Here is a 14,947-nt window from a genome sequence, read left to right as displayed (position 1 = left end):
CATGTTTTTGATTGTTTCCTGTGTTAAATTTTGCCTGCTATAAATATCTCTAATATTGGGGCTGGTGTTACAGTACAGTGCATTAAGCTGCCCTTGATGCTGGTGTCCCACATGAGCACTCACCCACTCATGTCCCAGCTGCTTGGCTTCCCATCCAGCTCCCTGCTAATGGGCCTGGGAAGCAGCAGGTGATGGCCCACGTGCTCGGGCCTCTGCTGTCCACGCGGGAGACCTGGATGGAGCTCCTTGGGCTCCTGACTTTGGCCTGGGCGTTGCAGCCCTTTGGGGAGTGAACCAGCAGATGGAAGGTATTCTCTTTCTCTCTCTGTCTCTGTCTTTTGTGTCTGCAATCCTGCTTTTCAAATAAAATCTTTAAAAAACATTTCTAATATTAACAAAGTCTGACTTTATAGAGATCTTTTGGCTTTGTGTAATGTAAGTCTTTGAGAGTATATTCAGAAAGAACAAATCAGTTAGGAAAAGTAAAGCGAGCTTACTACAGACGGTGTTTCAGGGTGCAGATGGCGAGCGAGTCAGCGTGGGTTTCATTCTGCTGTGGCAGCGTCAGTGTTGTGGGTCTGAAACCCAAAACAAACGTGCAGAGGCGGTTCTGCTGCGCATTGCTCTTGTTTCTGCTCAAGAACGAGCGCACACGCTGACATGGTCTCACTTTAGTTTCTCCTTTTCCCCCGTTTCTCCAGAAAACTGCCGCTTTTCTTACATACCACTGCCCTGTGCAATATGCTAAGCAAATACATTTGTATGGAATTCATTCATCAGGGCCGTAATGAGTTGATTTAAATGCTGCTTTATCTTTACTGGATAAAAATGCTTCATTCGATGAACCACTGTCTTGAGAAGTTGATGATTGGAATGTTGTTTGGCTTTCAGAGCTTTATCTCTGTGTTGCCTTTTTTTAACAATAGACGTCCTGGGACTTTAAAACCAGAAAGTCAAGGATGATGCTGAGGGACACTGGGAAGTCCTGGAATGACAGCCAGTCAGACCTCTGTAGCAGCGACCAGGAGGAGGAAGAGGAGATGGTTTTTGGGGAAAATGAAGACGATTTGGAGGAGATGATGGATTTAAGCGATCTGCCTACCTCGCTGTTTGCCTGCAGTGTCCACGAAGCAGTGTTTGAAGTCCAGGAGCAGAAGGTAGGCATGCACCTGCCTCTCCCTGCCTTTCTAGTCATTGATTGTATGTGGGTTTGGGACATGATTGCCCTGGCCCATGACAAGTTAAGTGGTGTCACCCTGTAGGCATTTTAATTGTGCTTTTAAAGAGTCTCAGTCTGCAGCAGGAAATAGTGGAAAATCGGTCCTTCCCAAATGGTCTGTAAAGTACTTTTATTGAACCCTGAATCGAGTCTTAATAAATCCATTTGTTCGTTCATTCATTCATTTTTGGAGTCTGTGGTTCAAGAAAAACTGGAGAGGTTTAGTCTGGCTTCCTGTTAGCTGGCAGTGGGTTCATGAAAGAAGGTATTCAGCTGTCTCTGGAGCTGAGTGCACACGGCCTCTCAGCCCTGGCATTTCTCGTGTTACTTTTCCACAGTCTGGCTGAAGAAAAAGCATTTGTTCTTTAAAGGTTACTTTCTTTTAGTTCACTATTTACCTGGAAAGGGGGCAGGGGTTCCGTGTGTGTGTGTGTGTGTGTGTGTGTGTGTGTTGGGGCTATGCGTTTTCCATCAGGACCTCACAAAGGTCTGTAGGTCTGAGTCCTACCAGAGTAATGTTTCTGCCACTGCACATGCTTTTCCTGTTCTGAGACTTTTTCTCAAAATAATGGTACTGGCCCTTTAGTTTTCTGTGTACACTTTCATAAGTATTTGCCTTCCAGTGACTATGTTGGAGTAGAACTTGATGCAGTGTGACTCGGTCCATGCAGTGGTTCCCCAGTATCTGTAGGGAGTTGGTTCCAGGACCTCCTCAGGTACCAAAATCTGGATGCGCAAGTCCCTTACGTACAGTGCTGTAGTATTTGCATGTAACCCATGCGCTTCTCCCCATATTCGGTAAATCATCTCCGGGTTATTTATGATACCGAATACAATGTAAATGCTGTGTCAGTGGTTGCTGGTTAGGGAACACAGCAAGAAGAACGTCTGTACGTGTTCAGTACACGTAGGTTTTCCCCCGATATTTTCTACTGGCAGTTAGTTGAATCCATGGGTGCAGAACCCGTGCAAGTGGAAGTGGTGCGTGCACCTGAGTGTGCGCAGTGTGTAAAGGCACGGATCACGGGTGGCCTCGGGGCAGAGCATGAGGAACACAGCTCCTGCGTCACCGGGTTCACCATCCTGAGGTAATTATGGTACGAGATGGACTCTTAGTCCCTTTAGAAACATTGGGAGGTGTACTGAGAGGTCTCAAGAGAGGACCACAGCCAGCCGCAATAAAGATCTCACAGAGGGGCGGCGTCGCAGCTCACTAGGCTAATCCTCCGCCTTGCGGCGCCGGCACCCCGGGTTCTAGTCCTGGTCAGGGCGCCAGATTCTGTCCCGGTTGCCCCTCTTCCAGTCCAGCTCTCTGCTGTGGCCGGGGAGTGCAGTGGAGGATGGCCCAAGTGCTAGGGCCCTGCACCTGCATGGGAGACCAGGAGAAGCACCTGGCTCCTGGCTTCAGATCAGCGCAGTGTGCCGGCCGCGGCGGCCATTGGAGGGTGAACCAATGGAAAAGGAAGACCTTTTTCTCTGTCTGTCTCTCACTGTCCACTCTGCCTGTCAAAAAAAAAAAAAAAAAAATCTCACGGGGATATGGCATTGGAGAAGAGCTGTGAGCTTTGGGTAACATTTTATCAGGGAAGGGAAAGGAATTTCAGCCAGAGGCAACAGAATGAGCCAAAGAGCTGAACTGGGGGCTTGTGGGGTTTCAGGGAGTAGAGAGCAGGTCTGAATGGCAGAGGTTAGACTGGGGACTGACTGTGTGGTCCTCCGTCCACTGTCAGGCAGGACTGACTGTGTGGTCTTCCCGCAAAGCACCGCCCCTGTCCACTGTCAGGCAGGACTGACTGTGTGGTCCTCTGTCCACTGTCAGGCAGGGGAGCTTTCTTCTCTCTAAGGGTCCCTGACCTGGGGCCTGGGGCAAGGGAAGAGGGACCCCAGGCCCAGATTTTATTCTTCCAGGGTTGTTTTCATTCACAAATGCTATTTCCCTTCTCAAGTTCAGTCATAATTTAGAAAAAGTCTAAGAAAAGTGGGAAGATGATTCAAGATGTCTAAGAGCTCTTAATTTTCATATTATCAGTTAGCCTTATTTGTTGTTACTGGTGCCTTATTTTTCTTTAATTTCTCCCAGCGTCACCCGTTTTTCGGTCATCCACCAATGTGCAAGACATGGATAAAGAAGGTTTGCTGTCTTTGTAATCTCATTGTTGGAACAGGCTTTCACAAGTGCCATTGTTATTTAAAGTAAATCTTCACCTTAGATTGCTGGGTTTGGGCTCTACATTTTCTTTAAAAATAGCATGCCACAGAAGGGTAAACTGAGAGAAAGGCTGGTCTTTCCTTTCTGTTTCCTCCGCAAGGAGCTGGCCCCCGCCCGGAGGACTGCAGGGTCCACAGGGCCTTTGCTTTCACGGATTTGGGTCTGTCCCAGTGCCGTTGCGTTTGCTTGCTTGTCCTTTCTAACCCGTTTCCCCTTCTTCAGGATAAATTAGACTTGCTGCTGATTTGAACATGCAGAGTTTGCATGAGATTTTATAAGGTGAGAAACGGGGCTGTTCTTTCTGCTCTAGGTCTGTGACTAGATCGAGGAGACTCGGTGAATATTGGTGCCGAATGGTATTCTGACTAGGACTGGCTTTCTGAAGACTTCAGCGTGCATTTCACAGTGCACTCCTTGGCCAATATACACAGCTGTTTCTCTGTACAACTCTTCCTGCTGCTCACCTTGGGACCTTCGATTCAAACTGCTCTTTCCAATGGTGATGGTTGGAGTGTGTTAAGACATCCCCCCTCGCTCTCCAGCCCTCTTTGGATCAGTGACGCTCAGCATCTGATCGAGTTCCTGGTGCAGGCAGAGTAACACCTGTTGAAAGTCAGTGACCGATGCGGAGTGAAGGTTGTTCAGGATCAGTGGTGTGTGCTGTGATCAGGACACAGTGTGAGCAGAGCGAGGCTGGGCAGTGCAGGGAGAAGGCGTCTGAAGTTAGGATCCCAGGTGTGCTGGCCCAGATGTTTTTGTGATCTGTGTAGTCATGCACTGTTCATGTCTTTGTACTGAAAGTTGGTTCTACCCTCTGCATTGAAAGAACAGAAAATACCACGTAAGCAGAGCAAATGGCCTTTGGAAATTAAGTGAATGAATTGGTTTCCAGACTAAATCAGTTTGTGGGGGTGCTGATCCAGCCCCCAACCCAGAAGTAAGCTCCAGTGAGGAAAGTGATTTGTTTTCCACGTGGAAATTGGAAAGGGGTTAAGAGAGAAATGTGGCCATATTCTAGCAGAGCCAAGGACATCATGGGGTTTCAGTGAATGTTTGTTTCATTGAATTTGTAGTGCTAATCTAGTCAAGAGTTACTAAGATTAAGTTAGCTTCAAGACTAGATAAACTCCTGGAGAATCATGTAAGCTTAGAGCTAAAGGAAATCCTAGTCTGGTCTCTGCACAGTAAGGTTAGAGTCGAAGAGTAACACAGCTTGCTTTACAACTCACTTTTCACTTCTACTCTGAAAACTACAGAACATTGCTAAGAAATTGAAGAAGGGGTGGGCATTTGGCCTAGAAATTAAGATGCAGTTAGGGTACCTGTGCTGCACATCGCAGTGTCTTGGCTGGCTTCCTGGCTCTGGCTGCCGATCCAGCTTCCTGCTAATGCAGACATTGGGAGGCAGCGTCGTGGGAGACAGCGGTGATGGCTCAGGTAGCAGCTGTCCTCCCACCCATGTCAGGGGCCTGGATTGAGTTCTTGACTTTGACTTCCTCTCCTCCACAACGCCAGGCCAATTTGTGCATTTGGAAACTGAACCAACAGACAGGAGCTCTCTGTACAGGTATCTGTGTCTGTCTCTCTAATTAACTAATTAAAACAAAAAGAAATAAGACATAAATGAATGGAAAGACATCCCTGTCCATGAACTGGAAACTTACCATTAAGATGTCAGTGCTGGGGCCGGCGCTGTGGCATAGCAAGTAAGGCCGCCACCTGCAGTGCCAGTGTCCCATATGGCCGCCTGTTCAAGTCCTGGCTGCTCCATTCCGGTCCCGCTCTCTGCTATAGCCTGGGAAAGCAGTGGAAGGTGGCCCAAGTTCTTGGGCCCCTGCACCCACGTGGGAGACCCAGAAGAAGCTCCTGGCTCATGGCTTCAGATCAGCTCAGCTCCAGCTGTTGCAGCCATTTGGAGAGTGATCCAGCGGATGGAAGACCTGTCTCTCTCTCTCTCTCTCTCTCTCTCTCTCTCTCTCTCTCTTTTTCTGCCTCTGCCTCTCTGTAACTCTGCCTTTCAAATAAATAAATAAATAAATATTTAAGAAAAAAAAAGGTGTCAGTACCACCCAAAGTGATCCACAGGTTCAGCCCAGTTCCTGTCAAAATCCCAGTGAGATGTTTTTCAGAAATCAAAAACCCATGCTGAAATTCATATGGAGGTGCCGGTGCTGTGGTGTAGCAGGTAAAGCTGCCACCTGTAGTCCCGGCATCCCATATGGGCACTGCTTCAAGTCCTGGCTGCTCCACTTCTGATCAAGATCTCTGTTAATGGCCTGGGAAAGCAGTAAAAGATAGCCCAAGTGTTTGGGCTCCTGCACCCATGTGGGAGACCCAGAAGAAGCTCCTGGCATCAGATTGGCCTAGCTCCAGCCATTGCGGCTATTTGGAGAGTGAACCAGCGGATGGAAGACCTCTCTATCTTTCTCCTGCTCTTTGTCTGCAATTCTGCCTCAAATAAATAAATAAATCTTTTTTAAAAAAATGAATAAAAATGGGAGCAGATGTTTGGCCTGATTGTTGATATGCCAGTTAGAATGCTCACATCCCACATCTGCATACTTGGGTTCAGTCCTGGCTCTGGCTTCTGTCTCCAGCTTCTTGCTAATGCAGAGCTGGGAGGCTTCCAGCTACCTGGATGACCGAGATTGAGTTCCCAGCTCCTGACTTCGGCCTGGCTGAGCCCCAGCCATTGCAGGCATTTGGGGAGTGAACCAGTGGGTAGGAGATCTCTGTGTGTCTCCGCCTCTAAAATAAATACAATTTTAAAAATTATGGGACCGGCACCATGGCACTGTAGGATAATCCTCTGCCTTCGGTGCTGGCACCCCATGAGCACCAGTTCTGATCCCGGCTGCTCCTCTTCCGATCCAGCTCTCTGCTGTGGCCTGATAAGGCAGTGGAAGATGGCCCAAGTGCTTGGGCCCCTGCACCTGTGTGGGAGACATGGAGGAGGCTCTTGGCTCCTAGCTTCAGATCAGCTCAGCTCCGGCCGTTGCAGCCATTTGGGGAGTGAACCAGTGGATGGAAGACCTTTCTCTCTGTCTTTCCCTCTCACTGTAACTTTGCCTCTCAAATAAATAAATAAATAAAACTTTTAAAATAAATCATTAAAATTTAAAATGTGGTATATCAAGGGACATTTTCAACAGTGTCCAACAGTAAAAAAGCAACATACAGAATGAGAAAAATATTGCAAACCAGTTATCTTATAAGGGATTAGTATCCAGAACGGGGGCTGGCATTGTGGTGCAGTAGGTTAAGCCACCACTTGCGATGTGGGCATCCCATCTTGGAGTGCCAGTTCAAATCCTGGCTGCACCACTTCTGATCTAGCTCCCTGCTAATGTGCTAAGGCAATGGAGGGTGGCCCCAGTTCTTGGAACCCTGTCACCCACCTGGGTGCATGGGAAACCAGGGTAGAGTTTGAGACATGCATCCTGTGTGGCCCCCTCTTTTAGCTTCTGGACTAAATGTTTCGGAAGAGAAAAGATGCCTTACTCTTTAAAGAAAAAACACTTACTACACTGAAGTTCCCTCCCATGATTGTTCCTGACAGACTCTCAGGTTTACTGGCCTCTGCGAGTATGGGTCCTGGCTTTCAAGATCACCCCCATTCCTGCTATCCATGAAGAAAACCAGCCTCTGTGCTGGGCACCGCGTGCGCCTCAGCATGTGCAGTGGCACCTGGCTGGGTGGGTGGAGGAATATTCAGGAAGAGATGGAGAGCGGGACAGAGGTGGCCAAGGCCTTGTCAGCTGCTAAGCTCATAGGCCCAGTATGAAACTGTTTCTCCATCTCTTGCATGGCTGACAATGGAAAGCCCTGTTGTGGCTCCAACGTGATCCTTGTTGACTTTGATAACTTCCTGTTGGGCTCTTCCCTTGTCAGTGGCTTTCTGTTCTGGGCTAGCACCATGGATAGCGTGTGCAGCAAAGCATTTTCCAGACCGTCATCAAACAGTTGATCTTAACAAATAGGAAACAAAGCATGAAGATAAACGAGTAAGCAAGATTCAGGACCATTAAAGTGAACACAGTGTAGTTTTTCACCACGGGGAATTTGACAGTGCTGTAGCTACGAAAAACTCCATTGCTGTCCCCCTCCGTTTGGATCGGAGTTCATATCAGAGTAACAGAGCCCTCTGTGGCAAGCAGGAGGCAGTGTGCGCTGCTTCAGAGTGGTAAGGGTCATAGGTCCAGTTCTGAAGAGTTCTGGAAAGAAGGCCACTGGTGGTGTTGATCAGCGGTATACTGTATCTTCCACTGCACCTGAGTCTCCTGCAGGGCCTGTCTCCTTGGGGGACTGCTCCAGCAGGTCAGGAGGGATAAGTCGATTCTCATTTTCCATTGGCACCCTCCATGGAATTCGCCTTTCATATCCTGTTATCCCTGTGCATCCGCCTCCTTCCTGGTTATGCGCAGCATACAGGAGAACAGCTCATTTTCGTGAGTGCACATTGACAAGTGTTCTGTTGCAAAAGCCCTACCCTGTTTCTTTTGCTGCTGTATCACCAGTGTGTGAGAGCTTGCCTGAGCCTTGAAAATCCACTTTTTATCCCCACAACAACCCTTTTATTATCCTCACTCACTAGGTAAGGAAAACGTAGTGCAGCAGAGGTAAGCAGCTTTCCTGAGGTCACACAGCTGTGTCAGAGCCAGGACTCAAACCCAGGCAGCCACACTCAGGAGTTCTGTGATTTGGGAAGACAGACAGGTGGTGGAAGCTGGAAGCTTTCCTGACGCTCCCTGCCCAGGCTGTGGCTTCCTCCTGAGGGCTGTCCTTTGTGCTGTCGTATTGGAGGACATGAACAGTCTGTTACTGGGTGCAGCTGGGAGGCTGTAGGCCAGGCCAGGCCAATGAGCAGAGCTTCTGGGTCTCAGGAACCTCCTCGTGATCCTCTTCTGCTTGTTCATCAAAACCAGCACTCTGCTGCAGACCAGGCCATCAGAACCTCCGCAGGCTGGGGCACACCGGGCGCTTCTGGCGAGAAGGGCAAACCTGCTGGAAGCTCCTGGCTTGGACAGAGCCAGAGGCTAAGTGTGAAATTCAGGCTGAACCTGGCTCTGCAGATCTTTCCTATTTCATGGACGAGGAGGGCGTGAACATTCAAGTGGACGCCCTCGAGAGGGAGAGTCGTGGGTTTGTTCATGCAGCCTGCGTGAATGTGCTTGGAAACTGAGCCCGGAGTGCTTGGAACCGCAGCCGGGGCAAGTGAAACGGTTGTCCTCGTCCCTGGGCAGTTCACGTGGTCTGCAGGGGAGGAATGGGGAATGCACCTCTGGTCCTTCTCACCTGCGATGTCTTAGGTCAGAACTCTGAGTTCAAGGACCTCATCAGATTTGCAACCCTGTTTTGAGGCTGCGGTTTAATACTTGCCATCCTGTAATCTTTCTGTTTGAGGTGTCCATCAACTGGTACTCCAGGGAGTAGGGGAAGACCACCAAGCAGGGCAACAGTTCTGTGCTCTGATCACCAGTCTGCTCTCCCCGGTTTGATTTCATTTGCTGCTTCCTCCAGGGGGCCTCAGCATCTGTTCCTCTGGCTTTGCTCTGAATTTTCAGTAAACAACCAAACAACCTCAGGCTTTAAAAAAAATGCTGTTGAAAGCTGGAATGTCATTGGGGGCTCTCACATTTGTGGCTTTGAAGATGATCTACTGCCCAGCCATAAAATATAATGAAATCCTGTCTCTCTCAACAAAATGGATGCAACTGGAAACCATTACACTTAGTGAAATAAGCCAGTCCCAAACAAATACCATGTGTTTTCCCTGATCTGTGTTAACTAATGGGCTGCAAAAAAAAGTATATGAGCAAAATTGGTATTTTGAGAATTGATAATTTTTTACAGACCTTGTCGCTACTGTTGAGGAACAGTGTTTTTTTCTTCTGTTTGTTGAATTCTTAGTGGAGGGTTAATCTTAAAATTATAAAATAAACTGAAAGTATGTCATTGTGAAAATTAAAGAATAAGAAAGTAGGGAGGATGGGTGAGAGGGAGGGTAGGGTGGGAATTATCACTCTGCTCCTAAATCTATATATAAAATACATGAATCATTCATCTAATATAAATTTTAAAAATTGTAAATAAATTAGTAACTTTTAAAGAGAATATTTCTCTAATAGATGTTTCCCATAAAAGCTGAATAAAAACTTTATTGATGGGTTACAAAGTTTTAGGATCACTGAGTGTGGGACCGTCATGTCTGAAAATTGAGCGTGAGTGTGTGTCCTGTGCGTAAGGCCGAGTGCTGCCTAAGCGGCTTACCTGCTAACCGCAGCTGGGTGGTAGCTGTGGTAGACCTCTTCCCCTGCTTAGCTGGAAGACTTTGTTTGCCAGGTGTCTGAGGCTCGCAGTGGCCACCAAAGTGCTACAAAGTGGCTCCTGCGTTGTACGCATGTGCTCAGTGCAAGCACAATCAGATCTTTTCCAACTAAGCTGTGAGGGAAAGTTCCATAACCAGAATTGCTACTAACAACCAAGGATGATATTCAGAGGAGACACAGGAATAGTCACGGCTGAAGCCAGCTTTCTGTGCTCACAGACAGGCTGGTGGCTGTCACACTCGAACCCAGGCTCGGGGAGGCTCAGCTGCCACTCTGCTTTGCAGCTGGCACTCATAGCCACCTCATCCCATCCATCCCTTAGTTTTTCTTACACATTTTTCTGTAACTGGGTAAAACTCACCTACAGTGAAATGTACAGCTCTTCCCATGGGTAGTATCCACGGGAAACCTGACTGGAGCGCTCCTAACACGGCACAGTCCTGCCAGCCCGTAGTTTGTTGCCACCAAAAGTGATTTATTGTGTTGGTCACTTTTCTTCTACATGGTGTATAAAATATTATATATTTGAAAAAGTCACAGTCCTTTGAGAATTTATGTTCCAGTAGAGCAGAGTATGTATTTATAAATATATCAACCATTAAAACACAAAGATTGGGGCCGGTGCTATGGCATAGTGGGTTAAGCCACCGCCTGTAGTGCCGGCATTCCATATGGGCGCCGGTTCGAGTACCGGCTGCTCCACTTCCAATCCAGCTCTCTGCTATGACCTGGGAAAGCAGTGGAAGATGGCCCGAGTCCTTGGGCCCCTGCACCCACGTAGGAGACCCAGAAGTTGATCCTGACTCCTGGCTTCAGATGGGTGCAGCTCCAGCTATTGTGGCCAATTGGGGAGTGAACCAGCGAATGGAAGAACTCTCTCTCTGTGTGTGTGTGTGTCTGTGTAACACTTTCAAATAAATAAATAAATCTTTTTTAAAAAAAAAGATTGATACTTAACAAACAGTATCTCATATTTTCTCAAATTTTAATGTTACATGCTTCTTACCTGGCAGGAAAGATGTTAAAGGCAACATAAGTAATAAATAAGGTTATAGAAAATTGGGAATTTAATATGTTCTGCTCCCTCTAGCACTTTCCAGTTGAGAGCCCAGACATTTGCGAGTGCTTAGATTATCATTGTAGGTGATCCTTCTGTGCAGTGCGTAGCAGCACGTGCTTGCTCTGGGTCAGCAGAGGCCTGCCCTGGCTCAGCAGTGATACTGAGGAGAGCCGGGGCGGTATTGGCGCCAGCGTGGGCCGCTCCAGCAAAATGAACCAGACAGGGCGGCTTAGAAGCAACAGAAATAAAGTGCTCACAGCTCTGAGGCCGAGAAGTCCAAAATCAAGGCGCAGCAGACTCGGGGTCTGGAAAGGGCCTGCTGCCTGGAGGTGGTGCCTTCAGTGTGTGCTCACTCGGCCAAGGGCAGGGGCAGACATGCTCCCTCGGGCCTCATTTGTGAGGAGGGACACCGATCATTCCCAGGGGGTCCCTCCAGTGCCCCAGGGCTCACCAGTGCCAACCCGCTGGGGATGGGAATTCAGCACGGGAATTCTGGAGGGACACAAGCATCCAGACCGCAGCAGGCACTTTGCTGTCCCCAGGCAAAATGGCAGCCTTGCCCGTGGCATTGGTGAGCCAATACAGAAGTGGAATTTTCTGTCAGATTTACAGAAAGACACAGATACCTTCCTTGTTGAACAGATGGAAGCATTGCGTCTCCACAGTGGGACTGCTGCTCCTCCCCCTCCTCCTCAGTGCACAGGCGTGAGGGGCTTCTGGTGTCCTCCGCAGAGGGGTGCCGCAGCCGTCTGTGTGGCTCCCCTGCAGTGAGGGGGTAAGCCTCGCCTTCTCTGGGCTAGGGTGGGGGACAGAGGAAAGGCCCACTCAGCGCCGCCCTCACCTGTTGCTCCTTGAAGCCTGCCCTCCGCAAGGCCGTCCCACTCCCACTCCCGCTCCCCTCTTACTGACCTTCGTGCACCGCCCTTGAGCTCCCAGGAAGGGTGTTGCTTGCATGGAGTTGGGGGAGTTTGAGTCACTTCACCTGTTGATAGCTCCAGGTGATGTCAGCATGGGACAGCGGCTTCTGCTCTCCATTTGGAAGGAAACCTATTTGTATAACAGGGAGCACCTTAGGGATGGCTCTGGGGTGCATTTTCTGTGTTGTGCCTGTAGAGGTAGTGCCCTGGAGGAATACTGGGTGAGCAGTGAAACAGCGGCTGGCGATGGTCTTGATTTTGTAGGATCGCCAGTATCTTACCCGAAGTGCATGTGCACTCACTGATAACAGGATATTGTTCACTTTATATCATTAGGGAATTCAGAAACATAAAAATGGGTTGTTTCTTAAACAATTCTAAGGAGAAAAATAGCATTTGGGTTTCAGATGACCTATGAACAGGAGCATATCCTTATTGCTAACTACAAGCCATTTTTAATCTAGTTGCATGGATTATGTCCTTACCTCCGGTCTGCAGTCTTCTAAATCCCTTCTGTGCTAATGCCAAGTTATCGGGGCAGCCTCGGGGATCTGCATTTTGATTCCTGTGGACTTTGGGAAAGACAGAGCTACCAGCCTGGGGTGCTTTCTTTGAAAAGGAAGCAATACAAGTTAAGCATTGTCACCTGAAAATCTGAAATCCAAAATCCAGAGCTTTCTGAGCCCCAACAAGACACTGAAACCGTGGATGCGGATTTATGGATTAGGGATGCTCAAAACGGTCTCCGAAAAGCTCTGAAATCTGAAATACTTCTGATCCCAAGCATTTTGGATGAGGGATACTCAGCCTGTAACAGTTTTGCCTCCACATGTTTCTCCAGCACCTCACTTCCGGAAGTCACATAAACCGTATTTATGCTCCATCAAGAGGAAAACAGATGTGAAGGAAAGAGAAAGGGCTAACTTAGAGAAGCTCACCAGTCAGCTCTTGCAGGGCTTCATTTGTGTAATTTTAACTGGGTCGTGGGCGCTGGGATTTAGAGGAACGAAACCTGCCAGGTGCTATCAGCCAACAGCATGTTACATTGAGTTTCAGTGTTTCTGGAATGGGAAAAAGCTGTCCTGAGGGAAACAGGAAGCAGGATATGATTGTCAGTGGCTGTGTGGTCTGCAGATGGCTTGTGTCATACAGTGCGTTGTTGCTATGAAAAGTTCACTGCTGTGGGGGATTAGGGGTAAATACATGGTCCTGTTGTCCTGACTAGGAAAACAGCTTAAGGCACAGAATTACAGAATTTTAATATTTCGTAAGCCACACTTACTTAGTTCTTCCTTAATTTCCATTTCCATTGTACTTGGTATTGATATTTCTTAACTATCTCACATGAGAATTCTAATATTTGCTTAGTATTCAAAATATCTTTACAGTTATCTGCTACCAATAATTAAGTGGAATGCATTTTCACAAAATCTCAATTGTGATGATTTTTTAAAGTGACAGATCTTTGAAATAGAGGCTGAGGAAGCTATTGGAGGCACCTAGAAGTAGTAATAATCATTCGTGTTTAGTCCCCTTACGGGTTTGCATTTCTTTTTTAAGAACTGAAATGCTGTTTTGAAATCCTTTCTACATCTACAGTACAATGTTTTCCTCCATTTTTTAAAAAATGATTTATTTACTTATTTGAAAGGCAGAATTACAGAGAGGCTGAGGGAGAGAGAGATCTTCCGTCTGCTCGTTCACTCCCCAGATGGCTGCAACACTGGGCTGATCTGAATCCAGGAGCCAGGAGCTTCTTCCAGGTCTTCCTCCAGGTCTTCCTCGTAGGTCCAGGGGCCTAAGTTCTTGGACCATCTTCCACTGCTTTCCCAAGCCATAGCAGGGAGCTGGATTGGAAGTGGAGCAGACGAACTAGAACCAGTGCCCATATGGGATGCTAGCACCGCAGGCGGTGGTTTTACTGCTATGCCACAGCGCCGGCCCCCATGTTTTACATTAATGGATAGAAATAGCATAGTGAGGGACCAACGTTGTAGCATAGCAGGTTAAGTGCACCAGCATCCCATATGGGCATTGGTTTGAGTCCTGGCTGCTCCACTTCCAATCCAGCTCCCTGCTAATGTGCCTGGGAAAACAGTGCTTGGGTCCTTGCACCCATGAGGCTCCTGGCTCCTGGCTTTAGCCTGGCCCAGCCCTGGCTGTTGCCAAAATGTAAGGGAGTGAACCAGTGAATGAAAGACTTCTGTCTCTTTCTCTTCTTCTCTCTCTAATTCTGCCTTTCAAATAAATAAAATCTTAAAAAAAAAAAGGTGAATAAGAATTGGGTTGATTTTAAAGATTTTATTTATTTGAAAGAGTTACACAGAAGTTGAGACAGAGAGAGAAGTCTTCCATCCACCAGTTCACTCCCCAAATGGCCGCAATGGCTGGAGCTGAGCCTATCCAGAGCTAAGAGCTTCTTCTGGGTCTCCCACGTGGGTGCAGGGCCCCAAGAACTTGGACCGTCCTCTGCTGCTTTCCCAGGCGCATTAGCAGAGAGCTGGATCGGAAATGGAGCAGCTGGGATGTGAACTGGTGCCAATATGAGATGCTGGCGCTGCAGGCTGGGGCTTTAACCTGCTGTACCACAGTGCCAGCCCCAAAGGTTTTTTTGTTTTGTCTTAAGATTCCTCTTATTTTATTTGAAAGGCAAAGGGACAGGGAGAGACAGAAATTATCCTGTGTCAACTGGTTCACTTCCCAGGTGACTGCAATGGCTGGGGCCAGGCCAAGTCACAGGCAGGAGCTCAGAACTCCCATCTGGGTGTCCCCTGTGGATGGCAGGGGTTTGAGTGAGTACTTGAGCCATCTTCTGCCTTCCCAGGCACAAGCAGGAAGCTGGGATTGGAAGTGAAGCACTGGGACCGGAACCAGTGCTCTGATATGGGATGTCAGCACAGCTTAATCACTGCACCACCACATCAGCCCCTGACCTTAAAATTGACCTCCCCTTGCAGCTGGCTGTAGCAAACTGGGAATCCAGACTTAGCATTAGGTCTGGTGTGCTGTTGGTTTCTAAAAAGGTTTTAAATGAATGAACAAAAATAACTTTAGGATAAATGACATTTTCTTAAAAATGAAGGATACATATTTGAGCATTTTATTTTATATTTTATTGCACAGTGGCAGGTGAATGTTCAAGCTGAGAGAAGTTAACAAATGAGGGAGTTTGGATTTGCACTTCAGTTTCAATAAATGATGGGAGAATCTTTG

General features: G+C 47.8%; 1 protein-coding gene and 1 long non-coding RNA gene across 5 annotated transcripts in view; one reads left to right on the top strand and one right to left on the bottom strand.

Annotated features, from left to right (window-relative positions):
- The window catches only part of RCAN3 (regulator of calcineurin 3), a 32,480-nt gene that overhangs the window by 7,187 nt on the left and 10,346 nt on the right, over nucleotides 1-14,947 (top strand). For all 3 annotated transcript variants that reach the window (XM_051856680.3, XM_051856682.3, XM_051856681.3), the window contains exon 2: nucleotides 927-1,157. In XM_051856680.3, the coding sequence (XP_051712640.1) occupies nucleotides 960-1,157 (198 nt within the window). In that variant the 5' untranslated portion in view covers nucleotides 927-959. The remainder of the gene's footprint in view (nucleotides 1-926; nucleotides 1,158-14,947) is intronic.
- LOC149125796 (uncharacterized) lies at nucleotides 1,164-13,767 on the bottom strand. Of its 2 annotated transcripts, XR_016210210.1 has the most exons (4): nucleotides 11,727-13,767; nucleotides 11,444-11,613; nucleotides 4,751-5,021; nucleotides 1,164-4,242 (listed from the first exon to the last, which is right to left on the bottom strand). It is a non-coding gene; the product is annotated as an uncharacterized LOC149125796 (long non-coding RNA). The 2 variants fall into 2 exon arrangements; XR_016210209.1 differs by having other exon boundaries at nucleotides 1,164-5,021.

Source organism: Oryctolagus cuniculus, chromosome 7 (assembly GCF_051225735.1).
Source record: "Oryctolagus cuniculus isolate XC-2025 breed Fujian yellow rabbit chromosome 7, ASM5122573v1, whole genome shotgun sequence".
NCBI classification, from domain to species: Eukaryota; Metazoa; Chordata; class Mammalia; order Lagomorpha; family Leporidae; genus Oryctolagus; species Oryctolagus cuniculus.
The sequence above is the reverse complement of the archived record's forward strand: the minus strand, read 5'-3'. Positions and strand labels throughout refer to the sequence as shown.